This window comes from Anolis carolinensis, chromosome 2, assembly GCF_035594765.1.
Source record: "Anolis carolinensis isolate JA03-04 chromosome 2, rAnoCar3.1.pri, whole genome shotgun sequence".
NCBI classification, from domain to species: Eukaryota; Metazoa; Chordata; class Lepidosauria; order Squamata; family Dactyloidae; genus Anolis; species Anolis carolinensis.
Genome location: NC_085842.1, coordinates 198,804,511 through 198,825,669, shown reverse-complemented (window position 1 = coordinate 198,825,669; position 21,159 = coordinate 198,804,511). Strand labels below are relative to the sequence as shown.

At 41.9% G+C, this 21,159-nt stretch overlaps 1 protein-coding gene across 8 annotated transcripts in view; it reads right to left on the bottom strand.

Moving 5' to 3' along the window:
- Window positions 1-21,159, bottom strand: part of LOC100556496 (PH and SEC7 domain-containing protein 3) — a 251,754-nt gene that overhangs the window by 47,281 nt on the left and 183,314 nt on the right. For all 8 annotated transcript variants that reach the window (XM_062971516.1, XM_062971518.1, XM_062971515.1 and 5 more), the window contains one exon: window positions 2,239-2,282. In XM_062971516.1, coding sequence (XP_062827586.1) covers window positions 2,239-2,282 — 44 coding nt within the window. The remainder of the gene's footprint in view (window positions 1-2,238; window positions 2,283-21,159) is intronic.

Below are 21,159 nucleotides of genomic sequence, written 5' to 3'. Positions count from 1 at the left end.
CCCAGAAAGTAGATTACGTTTTGGAATTTAAAATGAACAAAGTATAGGAGAAAACATTTACCACATGCAGTTGAAAGCCACACCCAAATACCACATCTCACGTAGTCGCCATTCAAATCTAGGCACTTACCATAGCGATGAATGAGCTTTGCAACTCCTTCCCCACTAAATTCTGCCGCTTGCGTTCTCAACCAGCCGGTCACCCCTTCCCGCAGCTATGCAGTATCGCGAAAACGCTGTGTTGCCAGCCATGCCCCCATTGTTGGAAACAAGTGGTTGAGGATGCAAGCGACAGAATTTAGTGGGGAAGGAGTTGCAAAGCTCATTCATCGTTATGGTTAGTGCCTAGATTTGAATGCCGACTATGTGAGATGTGGTATTTGGGTGTGGCTTTCAACTACATATGGTAAATGTTAATTTTAAATTCCAAAAACGTAATCTACTTTCTGGATAACCCTTGTATAAAGTGTTTCAGAAAGATAAACCCAATTTGAAATTGCAACTATGAACTGTCCTTGAATGAAACCCGTTCCCCCTGAAAAAGATGGGCCATAGAGTTTCAAATGCTTACCATCAGATGCCCCTCCCAGATCACAAAAAGCCCTGACCTAAATCATTTGCAAGATGGGAACCCCACAACATAAGGCCTAATGAGGTATTCTCAATTTGAGGAGTCACTGTGTAAATTTATTAGTGGCTCAAAATGTTTAGTAAAACTTGATTACTCATTGAACCATTAGCCATATTTAATATAATTCTAACATGTTGCCATCATGAAATATACTGCTATGAAATTGGTTCCATCATTTTGAAACACCCAGTACTTTGCATACATTACTAAGGCAATCCCCTATACCAATTCTGTAAACTAGGGTTAGGGAAAATGTAGCCTGCAAGCTACATTCAGCCCTCCCAGACTGTTTTTTGAATCACCATTGTGTCGCCCTGGTTAGGCTTTTATTGTGTGATATTGTGATTTTATAGTTCTGATGTATTAATTTGTTGTAATTAGAATGTATTTTATGTTGTTGTATTTTATTGTATATTGCTGGCCTTGGTCCCCATGTAAGCTACCCCGAGTCCCCTTGGGGAGATGGGTTGGGATACAAGAATAAAGAAGTTGTTGTTGTTGTTGTTGTTGTTGTTATTGCAAATTAGACGTGTGTGCCATTTTTTTCTGTTTCACTTTGAACTTTGGTCTGCATTTGGGGGCTAGTGAGCACACTCTTCTCACCTTTGAGGAATTGCATTGCAATAAATACATTTTTACATTGGGAATGAAACTTTTTTTCTCAAACGGTAAGTGGCTGTTTGGAATTAAGACCTACTCAGGTCTGGAACAAGTGAGGGTATTCAAAAAGGTCCCAAATTTAGCAGGATAACCAGTAAGCAACACACACATCTTTGGCAGCTCTACTGGCCACTTGGAGAACCAAACAAAAACAATGTGACACCCAAACATCAGGGGAAGCATTGGATGTGAAAATTGAGGATGGAATGTTTCCCTCCAAATTTAGAGAGCACCCACAAGAATTATGAGGCACTCAAATTGTTGGCAGTTGCCACTCTTGCTTTAAAATCTGATGGTATTATTATCCTCATATTACAGCAGAGTCTCACTTATCCAACATTCGCTTATCAAATGTTCTGGATTATCCAATGCATTTTTGTAGTCAATGTTTTCAATATATCGTGATTTTTTTGGTGCTAAATTCATGAATACAGTAATTACTATATAGCATTACTGCGTATTGAACTACTTTTTCTGTGAAATTTGTTGTATAACATGATGTTTTGGTGCTTCATTTGTAAAATCATAACCTAATTTGATGTTTAATAGGCTTTTCCTTAATCCCTCCTTATTATCCAACATATCCACTTATCCAACGTTCTGCCAGCCTGTTTATGTTGGATAAGCGAGACTCTACTGTACCAATAAAGATCTGATGTGACACTTTGCCAAATACCACCAAATGAGTCTTTGATTGAGGTGAGATTTAAAAAGCTAATTTCAATCACTGCTCAATCTCTTCAATGTTGCATTACATGAGCTCCGATAGCTATCCAACTGAAAAATGAAGAATAGTCCAGATCAGAACTTGTTGGATTGCTTTTCTGGATGGCAGAGGTGGAAATCTGCAAGTTCTAGAATCTGTTCCAAATGCTGCCAGCATAACAAGTAGAAAACCATCAAAAGAATCATTTTGGAAACTCATTAATTCCACACAGTATACTTACGCTGCCCACTCAAGCTTCTCGTTTTTGATTGAATTGTAGAGAGCCTGTAAAAGGAAAGCAAGGAGAAATTACCAGGTTTGCCTTGACCATACACACAGGAGATTGCTGATTTTTAAAACAAGATCTAAATGTCACGATGCCAACTGCCTTTGATCATGAAGGCACCCATACATGGCTGTATGAAACATCAAAATATTTTTCAAGAGCAGGGGAGAACAAATGTGCATGCTATTTTTTTTACTTTGCAGAGAGCCTTCAGCTTTTCTCCCAATCCTGGAAAAAAAGTGGAGGCATGCTATGAGTATGACCTTGCCCTGACTTAGCACAGATTCCAAAAAGGCAAGGCATGGGGAAGTCCTTTCTATGAGACCCCAAAAATACACTGTGAAACTGTCTCCAAGTCTCCATCTCACAACTCCCATAATGAAGTGAGAGATGAAGAAGAGGACGGAAGATCACCATGAGCCTCAAAGCTCAACGTTGCAAAGACAAATCCAGAGCTTGAATAGCTCTATTATTTCCACCTCATTCACATTAACACTAATTCAGAGTTTCAACCTTTTATATTAATCTTTTTAGCAATAACTATAAAGTTGATTTGTTAGGATGATAATAATGCATTAGAAACAAATTAGGTTTACATTATATAAAACAATCCAATACTTTTATTAAAAGTCGCAACAAATGACAACTCCCTCAATTAACCATCCGAACTACATTTAACCAATTACTGTTTTAGGAAAAAAAAACACATTGAAAATAATTTGGTTGCTGTGAGTTTTCCCGGCAGTATGGCCATGTTCCAGAAGCATTCTCTCCTGACTTTTCACCCACATCTATGGCAGGCATCCTCAGAAGTTGTGAGGTCTGCTGGAAACTAGGCAAGTGACCTCACAACCTCTGAGGATGTCTGCCATAGATGTGGGTGAAAAGTCAGGAGAGAATGCTTCTGGAACATGGCCATAAAACCCGGAAAACTCACTGCAACCCAATGATTCCAGACATGAAAGGCTTCGACAACACATCTCTCTATACACATAATAAAAGTGAAAATAAACATAATAAAAGTATGTTTGTATGTGGAGGAGGTGTCCACATACACAGACAGCCTCCCACCTCCACAAACAGGTATAGTTCCCACTGAGTAGAAGACACCAAGGGCCCTCTCTCCACTGACATTCAGGTTATAGAGAATGCCATGAACATGTAGCCAAAACCCTGCCAGTGTCCTCCACAAATACCATTCTGCCACCCACCCAAATGAAGGCTTTCATGCGGGGACCATTTCATCCTAGATGTTCTGTTTTTCCTCCAGAATGGACATCCCAGGGTTCCCTAATTTGCATGACCCCGCCCACTGCATCTACCTTAACTCTTAACCCTTTCCTACCCTTTTTTATGGCACACAGTTAACAGAGGAATTGATCAGCAACTGAACAAGAGGTTTGGGGAGAATTCACCATAATTTACAAAAGTTGTACTTGACCTACATCCAGAGAGCACTGTTAACCCAACCAAGGATGGATCTGGACCAAACTTGCCACAGATAATGGGACTTGCAATACCTTCACTGATATTGTGACCTCCACCAACAATGGAATGAGATCAAACTTGGCACAGAGAAGCCCCATGACCAACTGAACATACTGCAGGGGTTAGTGGGAATGGACCTTGATTTTGGGAGTTACAATTCACTTACATCCAGAGAAACTGTGACCCCTACCGACAATGGACTAGGACCAAACTTGGCACAGAGAAGCCCCATGACCAACTGAACATACTGCAGGGGTTAGTGAGAATGGACCTTGATTTTGGGAGTTACAGTTCACTTACATCCAGAAAGCACTGAACCCAGCTGACGTCAGATCTGGATCAAACTTGGCACACAGACCCAACATGGCCAACTGTGCATACAGGCCTGGTTTGGGGGTGATTGACCTTGGATCTGGGAGTTGTAGTTTACCCTTATCCAGCGAGTCCTGAACCCAGCCAACGACAGATCTGAACTAAATTTCAGTGATATTACCTAACATCTCAAAACAAACAATGCTTTCTTCTAATAACACAGGCACCAGTGGGTCCCCAAGATAGTTTAAAACAATTGTTTAAAATTTCACAAATGAGAGGTAATTATTGAATTTTAATACAATCTTTGTGAGTGTGCAAACAGTGGCCCTGGGTTGCACTTGTCCACTATAAGTGTTTTTATAGCTGCTGATCCCTAAAGACTTCCTGGACCACTGCTTTCCAACCAAAAATATAAAAAGATTGCTTCCCCCTTTCACCGTTTAGTATTTTAAAACATGCTCAGTTTTCAGAACCAAAAGGTAACGTTCAGGTTTGATTTTGGAGGGGATGCATTTTTACCACTACGTAAGGACCATAAAGAATCCCCAAATGGTCCCAATTGCCCACTCCCATTCTAAACAACATTCTACTTCTAACTCTTTTTGGAAAGGGCATAGTAGTAATGGAGATCACAGGTTCCAAAGTCAGCCATATTTTGTTCCACTGTTTGAGTGTGTGTATAAGATGCCTAGAAGTACTATCCAAGAATTAATGGAAGTCCACAAGCAAGGTAGTCCACAAGCAAGACTAAGACTTATGCTGAGAAGCAAGTTTCTCTCACAGACTAATAGGAATAAGATAAATGACCTTCCAGAGTCCATGGCACAAGCCTAGGCTGTTGAGCTCTATACTACGGCAGGCTAAGCTGATTTCCATTTTTCCAGCAGCCAGCAAGAAAAGGGTTTTTTTAAATAATTTGTTTAGCTTTTAGCAGCTCGGCTGGGTTTCAGGAAAAGGTCTGGACACAATTTAGGTCCTCAGTTCAAGTCTTCCCCACCCCAAGTGATATACCACATTTGAACCGTAGAGCAGTGTGGTCCAACCTTTAGTTACCCGAGGGCCAATCAAACTTTAGTATAGGAATGTGAGGGCCAGAGACATTTTAAGTTTCTTAAAAACTTAAAGCAGTCAGAAGGGTAAACAGTTTTTTCCAAATGTTAAATTAAAAAAAAATTCCAGTAAGAAGGGCAAGGGCCAACAAAAATGAATTGGTGGGTCGCATGCGGCCAGCAGGTTGGACCACACTGACATAGAGAAAGGGTCTCTTCGAGCGCCTGATCTTTCCTAATGGAATACTAAGAAGAAATCGTTTCCCTTAGCTAAGTCAAGAAACAAAGATGACACAGTAGCTGAAATCCATAATATTACATTCAGAAACTTATTTGCAGAAAATCGAATAGTCCTTTCTCTATGTTTTCCCCATACCTATAGTATGTAGGATTTGGGATTCTGTTATCAAAACTGACAATCAGTTAATATGCCCTGAACAATTTTGCTTTACAGCACAATCCAATTTTTTAGTCTAAAAAGCATCATTTTTGAAATCTAAAGAGAACTGCAAAATCAATACATTTCACAGATCTCAATTGTCTGTTTCAAACAGTAAGCTCCATTACTACCCTGTTTCCCCAAAAATAAGACAGTGTCTTATATTAATTTTTGCTAATTTTTATTTTCAGGGGAAGTCTTATTTTTCTGTGAAGGAGAATTCACATCTATTGTTGAACAAAAAATGAACATTTCTTATATACTGTACAGTAGTTGTCATTACAAACCAGCATAACCAGACAAACTGCGAATCCTATCAAGGATTTCTTGTTACTACCATTAGTTCCATGTACAACAATCTATGGTATGCACATTTACCGATCCTGCATGCTTGGTGTTCTGTTTGGCGGGCATGCTTCTAAACAAAAACTTTGCTGAGTCTTACTTTTGGGGGAGGCCTTATATTTAACAATTCAGCAAAACCTTTACTAGGTCTTATTTTCAGGGGATGTCTTATTTTCAGGGAAACAGGGTACTACGTATTTATTCAGTAGACAGATCTATGCTATTCTAACAGCACTCGGCTACATTACTAAGCAATTAGTCAATTTTACAAGGTGAGGTCAGAAGTTGGGAATGGATGTTATCATGACAAACTGGACAGATATATGTGATCCTGACCCACCAAAGCAAATGTCATATTTGAAAGAGAGAGAAATGGGATGAGGTGGCATCTCCATTATCAAGCCATCAGCTACAAAGACATATTATTGTGGCTGATGACAGATTGGATATTAGTGTTTGTGGCGGGCTGCATTTCAGATGTCCCTGATAAACAGTCAAGGTTTGTATCCATTTATGCATTTCTTTCTAAAATTGCATTTGTTCGCTGCCCTTCAGCCAATCAATTCACAATGAAGTTCACCATAAAATCAATGCAAAATCAATCAGTCACTATCAAGACCAGCAATTAAAAACAACAGATTCAAACAATGCAAAGGTCAGAACTTAAACAAGATCAGGGAGAACAAAAGGTCCCTGCATGGCAGTCGAGTCAAAACTGGAAACAGAGAGAAAGCCCCATAAACAAGGAGTGCTTCACAAGCACCAACACTGGAAACTGTACAACAGTGTGGATCAGAAGTCAGTCCAGTTCAGGTCTATATTACATCTTTCCAACACATAGGGCTCTTTCACACTACACAATTAGAGCACTATGATTCCAATTTAAATCATATTGCTGTATTCTGGGAATCATGGGGTGATGATTTTTTTTGGAGGGAGGGGCTGATTTTATCGCTTCCATTTGTGAACTCAAGATGCCCTCAAGATGGGGAAAATTATATCATGAATGTTTTAAAATGTAATTGAAGTATCACTAATTACTTAAAAATAGGTAGCAACATATTGTACAAGGACTCCCCTAAGTAACTAGTCTTCAAGGGCCTTCCAAAACAATGTCTACAGAAGGACAGAAAGGAAATACAGTGTTCCCTCACTTATTGTGAGGGTTATGTTCCAGGACCACCTGCAGTAAGTGAAAATCCACGAAGTAGGGACACTATATTTATTCTATGTGTGGAGGAGAGCAAACCACAGACCACTTACTGTAATGCAGTCTATACTTTATTTTAGCAGTTACAATATACAGTACACCGGCAGAGAAGTAGAATGGAAGCTGAATAACCCTTTTTTTTTATTTCTAACCCTTCCCTACCCTCCCTGCTCCCTTTATTTCTCCCTTCGCCCCTTCCAAACCCCTTTGCACACCGCAAAAACCCGTGAAACAGCAAAAATAAAGCAATAAATTTATACATTAATATTAATTAAAATCCGCAAAACAGTGAGGGAGCAAAAAGTGAACCGTGAAGTAGCGAGGGAACACTGTACAGAATTATTACTGTGTAATGTGTAATGACTGCACGCTATGCAGTCATGCTGGCCACATGACCTTGGTGGTGTCTATGGACAACGCCGGCTCTTCGGCTTAGAAATGGAGATGAGAACCAACCACCACAGTCTGTCACGACTGGACTTAACGTCAGGGGAAACCTTTACCTTTACCTTCTTAATGTGAAAAGACTTTAATGCATGGCTGGGACATTCCATCTAGTTCTAGTGACTGTATTCTAAGCTGACGTCACATTCAGGACAGACTTGAAATAGTATTCCCTCAGATGTTGTGGTGACCTTGGTTTTGGCTCTCAGTCTGCTGAGGTTAAATAGCTTGCCATCTGTCAGATAGATGATTTCCACACCGGTGGGAAGCATCCCATCAACAATGTAGTCTGTGCGCACTCAGAAGACCACCTACAAGTCACTCTAAACACCTTCGCAGAAGCATACGAGAAGCTCGGCCTCTCATTGAACATCGAGAAAACCAAAGTGCTCTTCCAACAGCCACCAGCTAATCCCTCTGCAATGCCAGGAATACAGCTTAATGGTGTAATATTAGAAAATGTCGACCATTTCTGCTACCTTGGCAGCCACCTCTCCACAAAAGTCAACATTGGAACTGAAATACAACACCGCCTGAGCTCTGCGATCGCAGCATTTTTCAGAATGAAGCAGAGAGTGTTTGATGATCGGGACATCTGTAGAGAGACCAAGGTGCTTGTTTATAAAGCCACTGTCCTCCCAACCCTGCTCTACGCCTGCGAAATGTGGACGGTCTACAGACATCACACTCAACTCCTGGAGCATTTCCATCAGCGTTGCCTCAGAAAAATCCTGCAAATCTCTTGGGAAGACAGGCGGACAAATGTCAACGTGCTTGAGGAAGCAAAGACCACCAGCATTGAAGCAATACTCCAACGCCATCAACTCCGCTGGACTGGCCACGTTGTCCGAATGCCCGATCACCGTCTCCCAAAGCAGCTACTATACTCCGAACTCAAGAACGGGAAATGTAATGTTGGTGGGCAGGAAAAGAGATTTAAACATGGGCTTAAAGCCAACCTTAAAAACTGTGGCATAGACACTGAGAACTGGGAAGCCCTGGCCCTTGAGCGCTCCAGTTGGAGGTCAGCTGTGACCGGCAGTGCTGCGAAGTTCAAAAAGGCACGAATGGAGGGCTTAAGGGAGAAACATGCCAAGAGGTAGGAGCGTCAAGCCAACCCTGACCGGGACCGCCTTCCACTTGGAAACCGATGTCCTCACTGCAGGAGAACATGCAGATCAAGAATAGGTCTCTTCAGCCATCTACAGACACACACCCAAGATGGAAGACAATCATCCTCGAACTACGAGGGATCGCCTAAGTAAGTAAGTATTCCCTCATATAAAATGGTAGGGTAGTCAATCCCAGGTTGAAAATTTTTTCAGAATACTGTACACAGGCTATCTTTTGGGAAATATTGCCACATGTACAGTCCTAACTTGATGAAAGATACATTGCACCACAGAGATGACTTCATTGTCCAAACCTGGATTTAATATTAGCTTGGACTGCATAAACATAAAGTGCTCACGTTAAAGTTCCCTCAAAGAAACCCTTTTTGTATGCATTGCACACTTTATAGTTTTAGATAAGTTTGCTTTTAACTTAGATAACCTGTAGGCTACCGATCAGGTTCACTAAGGCCCCATCTACACTGAAACTGCATTATATGGTCAGTGTAGACCAGTGATTCCCAAAGTGGGAGCTACTGCCCCCTGGTGGGCGCTGCAGCAATCCAGGGGGGCGGTGATGACCACAGGTGCATTTGCATGTTTAAACATTTTTGGATTACTATTCTATTCTGAGTTAAAAAAATGGTTTCATAATTTCAAACTTCAATGTTTCTAATGTACACCTTTCTTTACTATATTTTACAACAAAGGTAGAAACATTAATACATATAACTTTCTGTTTAATTGCTATTAAAATTTTAAAAAACATTAATTTCCAGGGGGTGCTGAGTAATATTTTTTCTGGAAAGGGGGCGGTAGGCCAAATAAGTTTGGGGACCACTGGTGTAGACTCATACACTGCATTATGTGAGTATAGGTAAAGGTAAAGGTTTTCCCCTGACATTAAGTCCAGTCGTGACCGACTCTGGGGGTTGGTGCTCATCTCCATTTCTAAGCCGAAGAGCCGGCGTTGTCCGTAGACACCTCCAAGGTCATGTGTCCGGCATGACTGCATGGAGCGCCGTTACCTTCCCGCAGGAGCGGTACCTATTGATCTACTCACATTTGCATGTTTTCGAACTGCTAGGTTGGAAGGAGCTGGGGCTAACAGTGGGCACTCATACCACTCCCGGGATTTGAACCTGGGACCTTTCAGTCTGCAAGTTCAGCAGCTCAGCACTTTAACACACTGCGCCACCACCAGGGGTCCTATGTGAGTATACACTGCTGATATAATGCAATTTTAAACTATATTATATGGCAATGCAGATAGAGCCAAAGTTTTGCCATTAAGAAAATAATACTTCCTAAACTGGTCCTGCTTCTCCGCTTTTAACCACAGCCCATCAAGTAAAGATTCAGTAGATGAAGCTTTTTCCAGCCCTTTAATTCCTTATCAGGAAAAGAGTCATCTGCTAACATTTCAATATGTTAAGCAACTGTTAAAGGACTAAGAATCATGGCCTCCCACCAAAAAAGTTGGCAATTTCTCCTATTAAACCTTTCCTTCATCTTCTAGAGGAAACCGAAGCATAAAAATGTGGCAGGAATCTCTAGACACGTATCTTGCACTTGAGTTAAGTGCAGGATTTGATAAGATGTCTACTAGGGTGTTGCAAATGTGATTACACTTAGCATGATTCCAAGAGGGCCATTCACTGTGTGTATATGGGTGGGTGGATGAGTGTGATCACATGTTTCGAATCAGAAACTAAGACTGGGTGCTTAGCAACGTATTCTGACTAATTTGCAAGATGTTCAGTTCTTGCTGTCATCGCCAAAGAAGTTGATATTTTTTATTGCATTCAGGTTTTGCTTTTCCTTTAAAGGCTTCAGACATGGGTTTCCCTTTTCCTAGGCAATCTTCCATCCAGGTCTACAGTGTTCCCTCACCTATCGTGGGAGTTAGGTTCCAGGGCCACCTGCAATAAGTGAAAATCCGCGAAGTCGGGACACTATATATTTATACATTATTTTAGTAGTTATACACTAAGTCTTTATCAACCAATCGTGTGTTGATAAATAGCCTCCTTTTCCTCCTGTTGCCGCCTGGGCTCCTTTCCTTTCCCTTTAGCTTCTCCTTCCTCCCTTCCTTAGGCTGTAAATAGTATTTTTTTTATGATTTATAATATTCTTTTAGAGTTTATTGCAAAACTGTGAAACAGTGAATCCGCAAAAAGCGAACCGCGAAGTAGTGAGGGAACATCATACTTTGAAAGAACTCAGAAGTCTGATGGTATGTTAATACCAAATGTTAGGTAACAGAGATTCCAAGTCTGGGCTTTGGTCTAAAACTCTAATGTGGGTCAACACAACTCACTCAAGTGTGACTACAGTGTATCTCCACATTCACGGAGGTTAGGGGCACAAGACCTCTGCGAAAGTGAGAAAACTACAAATTTTAAAAAGATATTTTTTTAACCCAAGGGAACACCTCTATATGTATCATTGGATCCTCCAGTGCAACTCTATGGGCAACTTCTGGTGAAGCTGATCATAAAGTTGCACTGGGGGACCTAGAAATACTATATTAATCAAATCTGTGATATATCATATCTGCAAAATGTGGAGGGTCAACTGCATTTCCTTTTACATTTTTGCAAAAGGTCAAAAAGTATTGTCCTAGATTTGATCAGCTTGATACAATGGTCAAATATAGGAGGTTTAACAGCATCCCTTATAATGAATGGATTTGTATCTGTGGAGCACCTGAAATGGAGGATATAGCACACATATTATTTGACTGTAAATTGTATCAGAAGGTGAGAGACTTCTACCTTGGTCCATATATCAAAAGGACAATGTATCCAGAATCTCACATCAAAACATATTTTATGTGTGGCCAAGACCCAAAAATAACATATAAAACAGCTCTGTATTTAAGCAGAACAATACGTTTGAGAGCCACATATGTGGGACTGACTGTGGTAAATTGTAGGGGCGATAAGGAAATAGGATGTATATATTCAGCTTTATCATATTTATTTACTGTATTGTTATAAGCATCTTATTTTAACTTACTATATAGAGTGTAATCAAGTCGTATCAAGCCTTGTTGTTTGGTTTGATATTGTTATACAGCCTATGGCCTAATCAATAAAATGTATTACTATATTGTCCTTTAAGGCCAAAAAGCATATATGGAATACTTCTCTGCAGCAAATCGTGATAACTAATGTGAAAAGAGATGGGAGACAGAAAGTAGTTCTCTGTATTCCTTCCTCTCATGGGAGGTGATGTGACAGAAGTATAATTGCTCAAGATATAAACACTAAGACAGTCTTGATCTGTTCAGACATTAGTGCTTCAAAATTGCAAGGCTTATTTAACCATTGGAAAACTTTCCTCTTATCATATAATTACTGTATATGATTTCACTTCCTCCTCAACATTGTTAAACATTTTCTGCAGGTTTTACAGTTAGTTCTAAAACTAACAGTTTTAATGAGAAATAAGGACAGGTTGCTTACCTGTAACCGTGTTTCTTCGAGTGTACTCTGTGAATTCACACTAATGGAGAAGGCTCCACCTGCGCAGGCTCCAACGGATACTCTTCCAAGCTAAAGTTTGAAATTTGGCGGTAACCCCGCCCCTCTCCCCAGAGGGTATAAAGGGCGCCCTCCGCGCTCGCTCTCCAGTTCCTACGCCGCAAAGGCAGCGAGAAAGGGAGAGGTTTGCATGTGGGGAAGGAAGGGCGGGATTGTGTGAATTCACAGAGTACACTCGAAGAAACACGGTTACAGGTAAGCAACCTGTCCTTTTTCTTCGTGTACTCTGTGAATGCACACTAATGGAGACTAGCAAGCTGAGGTGTAGGTAGGTGGGATAGCAAACCCGATAACAAGTTTAGTGTCCAAACAACACATTTATTGAGCACAAGGTGCAAAAAAACAAGTGCAATAGTCAGAGAAAACGATGCAACAGCATATAGTGCAAAAAAACCGATCCTTGTTATTAGGATCCAGAACACAATCACAACATTGTATGTGAGCGATAGTCTGTAAGAATTACAGAGGTAAGTATAGACCGATTCCTTGAAACAGAGGTAGAGGTATTCATGAAATACATTTCAGTGCAGTGGGTAAGTATAGTACACAAGCACTACATTAATGAACCCATGACCATATCGTGTAAATAAAGGCTGAATGACAGCGGTGAACTTGTAAGAAAGGACAGCAAAAAAAAAAACTGGTTTTGAGTAAGGCAAGTAACGTTAGGAAAGGCAGGAGGAAAGGATAGACCTGGCAAAGGCCGAGTCCTTGAGGTTCTTTGAGTCCATCCTGTAGTGTGAAACAAAGGTGGATGGAGTGGACCAGATAGCCGCTCGACAGATGGAGTCAAGAGGGACGCCCCTCAGGAAGGCAGTAGAGGTGGAAAGGCCCCTCGTTGATCTAGGGCGGATCGAAGAGGGGGGTTGGCGTTTAGCCAGCTGGTAAGCGAGTTCGATAGTCTGAGCAATCCAGTGTGAGAGTCTTTGAGAAGAAAATGGTTCGCCCAGCTTATGGGTAGCATAAGCCACAAAAAGTCTAGGTGACTTTCATATGTCCTTAGTCCTGTCCTTGTAGAAAAGGAGGGTTCTCCTGACATCCAGGAGATGAAGTCTCCGCTCCAAAGAAGAAGAAGGATTAGGAAAGAAAGCAGGGAGTATTATGTCCTGGTTAAGGTGAAAAACAGAGACCACCTTAGGTAGGAAGGTGATGTCCGGGCGAAGAACAGCCCTGTCGTGGTGGAAACGGAGGTAGGGTTCGTCCACCCGGAGAGCAGCCAGTTCTGAAGGCCTGCGCGCAGAGGTGATAGCGATTAGGAAGGCAGTCTTCCAAGAGAGAAGGTGAAGGTCTGCAGAGGCCATAGGTTCAAAGGGAGCTGAAGCTAGTTGAGAAAGGACGAGTTCGAGGCTCCATCCGGGAGTCGGAGGTTGAACTGGAGGGTGCAGGTTGTTGTAACCTTGAAGAAAGGTCTTAATGAGGTTGTTAGAAAAGAGAGAGGGTTGTCCCTGACGTTGGAAATGCCAGGAGAGAGCAGCGAGATAGGATTTTATCGAGGCCAGAGAGAGTTGACGATCCGCAAGAGAAAGTAGGAAGTCCAGGACCAGCGGGATAGAAGTAGAGGAGGGATCGACGTGTCGGTCCCGAAGGAAGGTTTGGAATTTTGCAAGCTTGTAAGCATAGGCCTTTGACGTGGCCGGCTTATGGGCGGCACGAAGGATCGCCTGCAGGTCTGGGTGGAGAGAATTTAAGGAAGTATCCTCCATATGGGAAAACTATAAAGCAAGATTTTATCAGAAAACACCTCTCTGGATATCCCCAATAGAAGCAGCACAAAGAACAGAATTAAGATGGGAAGAATGGCCAACATATAAAGATGTCTTGAAAAAACAGAATGGGGAATTTATATTGAGAACTCAAGAAGAAATAAGAAATAGATTCCAAAAGGTTTCGTGGTTTCATTATAGACAGATTCAAGAATATTATAATAGAGATAAAAAATACGGATTTGCAGATAAAGATACCTTATGGGACAAAATCAGACTGAATGAGAGAAAAGAAATCACTAAAAATTATAAAATATTGTTACAATGGACTACTGAAACAGAACAAGTTAAGGACTGCATGATAAAATGGGCAGCATATGTGAGGCACTCAATAAATATGGCAGAATGGGAGAAAATGTGGAACCTCAAACTGAAGTATACCAACTCATATGACCTTAAAGAAAATTGGTACAAAATGATGTACCAATGGTATATGACCCCACAAAAGCTGGCAAAGTGTTATAAAAATGTAAAGGATCACTGTTGGAAATGTGAGAAACAGACAGGCACATTCTTCCATATGTGGTGGGGATGCAAAGTGGCAAAAGATTACTGGAAAAAAATACACGAGGCGATACAAAAAATCATCAAGGTCAACATCCAATTAAGACCGGAATACTTTTTACTAGGGATAATCGATATGAATCTTAACAGAAATCAAGAGATTCTATTTCATTACTTAACAACGGCAGCCAGAATAGTTTACGCAAAAAAGTGGAAAACAACAGAAATACCAACTAAAGAAGAATGGATATTGAAAATAATGGATATAAAGAATATGGACACATTGACATACTATTTGAAGACCCATCATGGCAAACCAATAAAAGAAACTGATTGGACACAACTAACAACTTATATAGAACAAGAAAAAAATTTTTTACTAAACCAGAATGTCGGAGTGGACTTATAGCGAAAATAAACACGAAATTTTTCACTACCCAAAAGAAAAGACGGGAAGTACCGATTTTTTTTTTCTTTTTCTTTTTTTATTTTTTTTTATTTTTTATTATTATTATTATTATACATTCTTTTCTTTTTTTTCTCTCTCTTTCCTCTCCTTTCAAGACCCTTTCCCCTTTCACTATCTTTACCTTTACACACAATGTTCTCACCCTTTTTATGTATATAAAAAATCTGAATAAAATATATTTAAAAAAAAAAAAAAGGAAGTATCCTCCAGGCAGTCAGGTGTAGGGACGGGATGTCGGGGTGGAGGACCTGTCCCCTCTGTGAAGATAGTAGATGAGGGAGAGTTGGGAGAGTGCGGGGAGGATCCGCACACATCCGGAGTAGAGTTGGGTACCACGGCTGGCGTGGCCATGCAGGGGCGATCAGGATGGCCGATGTCGGCGTTAGATAGAGTCTCTCTATTACCCTCGAGATGAGAGGGAAGGGAGGAAAAAGATAGACGAGCTCGAGAGTCCAGTCGAGGAGAAACGCGTCTCCGAGACAGCCCGGAGTCGAGTTTGGAGGTAGTCTCGCTCCGAAGCGAGGAAGTTGAGCGTTCGAGGGGGAGGCAAAAAGGTCCAGAGCTGGCCAGCCCCAATCGTCAAAGACGGATTTCAGGATTTCGGGATCGAGACGCCACTCGTGGGGGGAGGTCGTTATTCTGATTAGAGAGTCTGCTAGCGTGTTTTGAGCCCCCGGAAGGTGAACCGCCGACAGGGTTATGTGTCTCGCTATGCACCATAGCCAAATGTCCATCGAGAGAGCCATCAGTTTCCTCGAGCCCGTACCCCCTTGTTTGTTGATGTAGTACATAGCTACTACGTTGTCCGTTTGGATCAGAACAGTCTTGTGGGGAAGAAAGCGAGCAAACGCCCGGAGGGCTTTGGAGATTGATAACAGTTCTAGAAAGTTTATGTGGTGAGACTTCTCCTGGATGGACCAAAGGTCCCTGACAGTGAGGTTTGACATGTGGGCTCCCCACGCAAAATTGGAGGCGTCGGTCGTGATGGTGACTGATGGAAGGGAGGGATGGAAGGGAAGTCCCACACAAACGTTCGCTGGGTCCTGCCACCAACGAAGGGAGAGGCGAACTTGGTTCGGTACCGTGAGAAACATTGAGCTCGGATGCCGATGGGGTTTGAAAGAGTCTATAAACCATCTTTTGAGAGGTCTGAGACGTAGTCTGGCAAAAGGAGTAACCATGACCGTGGAGGCCATGTGATTACCAGATGCCTGGATTACGTCCAGGAGGTATGGAAGAAAAGGCAGCAAGGTGGCTGGCAGGGCTTGAGCTTGGACCCTCTTGAAAACGGGGTCGGTAACAGCTTTTGAGGTTTGCTTAATTTCCATCCCCAGAGCGTCTGCCATTCTGACCATCTGGTCGGAGAAAGCCCGGATATTATCCGTCGGGGAAGGTGGGTCGACCTCGTAGGCGTCGTGAGGCGGGGAGAGGTCGAGACCAAGAGAGACAACGGAGGCGGAGAGGATCCCTTGAGGGGACCGGGGAGGAGAAACAAGCACAGAGTCCTGATGAGGTATCACCTCAAGAGCAGCGGGAGCCAGCTGTGGACGAACGCCCTTGGACGCGGAAGCCTGGGCGGCACGGGCTAAGCGCGTCATTTGTCTATCCCTCTCGGGTGTTTGAGCCGGGGGAAAAAGCTCTTGTCGAGCCGGAAGGCGTGATGGCGCTGGCTGGGGAGCCTTAATAACTGTCCTGACCGACCGGTCGGGAGAGGCTTGAGCGTCCGCATCCGAGGACTGACCATGAGGAGAGGAAGAGGAGCGGAGGCGTTGTGCTGGTTGGATAGGAGAGGATCTCCTAGAGGAGGCCACAGAGGAGGGGACGTCCTTCTTCGAAGAAGCTGAGGAGGACGACCTCTGGATCATTCGTTTCTTTGCTGGAGGTTGCTTCGACGCGACCCTCAGCGATTTCCCTGGTGTCGGAGGGATCGGGCACACAGCTGCTGAGTCCGACTGGGCCCGTCCGGATTCCTCCTGAGCCCTCTTAAAGGCAATCTTCATGGCGGAAGAAGATGGCGGCGAAGCCAGGCGGGATCGAGTGGAAATGGCCGAAGTCACCGAACTCGAAGTCGATGAAGGGCCCATTTTGCCCGACCGGGTGGAAACCGTGGTGGTGGTCACCGTGCAGGGCGGTTTGGCCGGTTTTGGTCTCGAAGTTTTCGAGGTTTTGGATGATACCGACGGAACAGGCCTGGACGCCATCGAGGCCGAGGTGGAAGTAGAAGCCTCAGAAGCAAGAGTTTTTTCGTAGAGAGCTGCGCGGAGTCTTGCAGCCCTATTTCTTCGGGCCTGAGCTGTAAAGGCCAGGCAAAAGCGGCAGGTACCGACGACGTGGCTTTCGCCGAGGCAGAAAAGGCACTTAGCGTGACCGTCGGAATCTGGAATCTTAGCGGCACACTGAGTGCACCGCTTAAAACGCGTGGTCGACATAAGAACGAAGAGTCCGAAGTGAGCTTTGCGGCGGAAAAAAAGGAACTGGAGAGCGAGCGCGGAGGGCGCCCTTTATACCCTCTGGGGAGAGGGGCGGGGTTACCGCCAAATTTCAAACTTTAGCTTGGAAGAGTATCCGTTGGAGCTTGCGCAGGCACAGCCTTCTCCATTAGTGTGCATTCACAGAGTACACGAAGAAAAAGCTGTTAATACAGCCTGCAAGCCATAAAGTGCTTAGTTTAGCTGAGTATGGTGGTAGTTCCTTATACATTTTTCTTTATAGATGCACTTGGAGGCATCTCTTCGTCTTATGTACGTCAGAAACATAGGATGGGCTGACCAGACATTTAGCCAATATCAGCAATCGTACCTCCCAGAAGCTAGAACAACAAATCAGGATGAAAAATGCTAACTATGGCTAAATGTTGCTCTGTCCTTTTAATCTACCTTCTCTTTTGGTATGTCACTTGCAAACCTCATTGTTGTAAAATGAGCAACTCAACCTAGCAAAGGAGGTATTCTGGGATACAGAGGCTGGTCGAATAAATATTGGAACCCTATGTACTCATGTATAAGTCTAGAAAATTAGTAAAAGAAAAAACAACAACAACCCAAATAAAACCTTGGGTTGACTAGTCACAAGTCAATATGAGCACTATACTTTGTAAAAGGAAAAGGTAACAACCCCTTCCCTGAGTACAAAGCAAAAAGTGAGAGCTTAGTCCATTCCAGGAGAACCGAAAAGAAGAATCAGTTCCCTTTACTCTCTCTACTGTGTTGCCATTTCTGGGGTTTTTTTAATGCTTGGGTGGGAAAACGGTGACATTGGTGGGTTTCCCTCTCCATGGAATGATCCTCAACTTATCCTCTGGTCATATCAAAACCTGCCCTCAACTTATATATCAGGTCATCTGGTCAACTTATACATAAGTAAATATGGTAGTCCTTTACCCGACAGACAGACTCAGAATCAAAGTAAGACACTGAAAAGAATGCATGTTTCTCATCATTAAGGCCACAATGGATTTTTTTCAAATATTAAACTTGAGGACTAAGCCTGTGTTTAACTTTCTAATGATCAATCACAAGACAAATCACACAAAATGCAAGAGGCAATGGTAAGAAAAAAAGTCTCATGCTATGTATGACTAACATATCCTTCACTACTTGGGAAAGAAGCTCTAAAAAACATGATAAATGTATAATCAAATTTGACCTTTACTTTGTCTCTGTGGAGGCACTCTTCATATAATGCTGTTACAAAAAATATTATATCTTGACAAAGCACAATCTATGCCTACCTTCTTCACGATTAGTGAGCCACAAGTATAGTACTTTCAGATATGTTTGTGCATTTATACATTTTTGTTCTTGTCTGCTTTCCTCCTGTCAGTTACTTCCTCCTCCCAGCTGTTTCTATTGTCTGTTGGTATATCATGACATCCCTCAAGGCTGTTTGAAACTGAAGTGTCAAATTCAGACAAAATGACATGAACTACCCATCTGCACCAAAACGACTCATGAGAAGGTGCATAGTTGTGCTAGTTATCCCATGAATCAAATGATTCATGCTCACCAAAGCTCTGCCAGATGTATATTTAGTATCTGTGCAAAGGGATTCTACATGCACGTGGCTCTTCCACGTAAGAGGGACTCTTGAATAGAATTGAGCGAGACCAGTGTGGTCCAATCTTTAGTTATCCGAGGGCCAATCAAACTTTAGTATAGGAATGTGAGGGCCAGAGACATTCCAGAAAGAAAACAAGTTCTTAAAAACTTAAAAGCAGTAAAAACAGTAAACCTTTTTTCCAAATGTTAAATTAAAATATTTTTCCAGTAAGGAAAACAAAGGAAAACAAAAATGACAAAAATGAATTGGCTGGACCACAATGAGCTAGACCATACAACCTAACAATCTCCACTCAATGCTTCCAGTCATGAGACAGAGTGGAATGAATCCTTCAAGAATTACTTATAAATGTAATCCCTGAAGTGTTCTGAGATTCTCACAGACAATCTATATATATAAAAGAGTGATGGCATCACGGCAATTCACAAAACAACAAAAGTACAGGCCCCCCAACCTCAAAATTTGACAACACAACCCATCATCCACGCCTCAAGGTTGATACAACAAAAAGAAAAGAAAAATAAAGTCCTAATTAGAGGGAGAGCAATAATTTTTTTATCCAATTGCTGCCAGTTTAGAGGGCTAATCTCTGCCCACTTGGTTGCCTAGTAACCAAGGGACAGCCAGGTTTCAGTTAGGGGACAGGCCGATTTAGGCCTCACTTAGGCTTCTTCCACAGATTATCTAATTTGCACTGGATTATATGGCAGTGTAGACTCAAGGCCCTTCTACACAGCTATATAGCCCATTTATAATCTTATATTATCTGCTTTGCACTAGATTATCTTGACTCCACACTACCATATAATCCACTTCAGTGTGCATTTTATACAGCTGTGAAGAAGGAGCCTCATATAATCCAGTTCTGAGCAGATAATATAAGATTAGAAATATACAGTAGAGTCTCACTTATCCAATGTAAACAGGCCGGCAGGATAAGTGAATATGTTGGATAATAAGAAGGGATTCAGGAAAAGCCAATTAAACGTCAAATTAGGTCATCATTATACAAATTAAGCACCAAAACATTATATTATGCAACAAATTTGACAGAAAAAGTAGTTCCATGCGCAGTAATGCTATGTAGTATTTACAGTAGAGTCTCACTTATCCACCACTCGCTGATCCAACATTCTGGATTATCCAACGCATTTTTGTAGTCAATGCTTTCAATATATCGTGATATTTTGGTGCTAAATTCATAAATACAGTAATTACGATATAGCATTACTGTGTACTAAACTACTTTTTCTGACAAATTTGTTGTCTAACATGATGTTTTGGTGCTTAATTTGTAAAATCATAACTTAATTTGATGTTTAATAGGGTTATCCTTAATTCCTCATTATCCAACATATTCGCTTATCCAACGTTCTGCCGGCCCGTTTATGTTGGATAAGTGAGACTCTACTGTACTGTATTTACAAATTTACCACTAAAATATCACAATGAATTTAAAACACTGACTACAAAAACATTGATTATGAAAAGGCAGACTGCGTTGGATAATCCAGAACATTGTATAAGCGAATGTTGGATAAGTGAGATTCTTCTTTAATATGAAATAATTACTGGGATAGAATAATGCAGAACAATATAATCTCTAAAACCAGGACAGTAAATAAACAGGGGAATTCCACACAGGAAACAATCAGGGCCAGCTAACACCTCCCAACAAAGTATTCCCATCATCAAAGTCTGGCAAATCCTGTTTTCTCAGGGCCACAGACAGTAGAAGCACATAAAATATCGCAAACAACACCACTCTAAAAACAAGGGAATTCCACACAGGAAACAATCAGGGCCAGCTAACACCTCCCAACAAAGTATTCCCATCATCAAAGTCTGGAAAATCCTCTGTTTTCTCAGGGCCACAGACAGTAGAAGCACATAAAATATCGCAAACAACACCACTCTGAAAACAAGGGAATTCCAGACAGGAAACAATCAGGGCCAGCTAACACCTCCCAACAAAAAATTCACTCAGGGAGGAAACAGCCAGGCTTTAAAGCTGCAAGGCCATTACATCCTAATCATTTTTCCTAATTGCAGCATTCATACTTGCCTCCAACAAACAAAAAAAACCAATCAGAAATATTGTATATTCACAACCTTTAGGAAATAATATCCC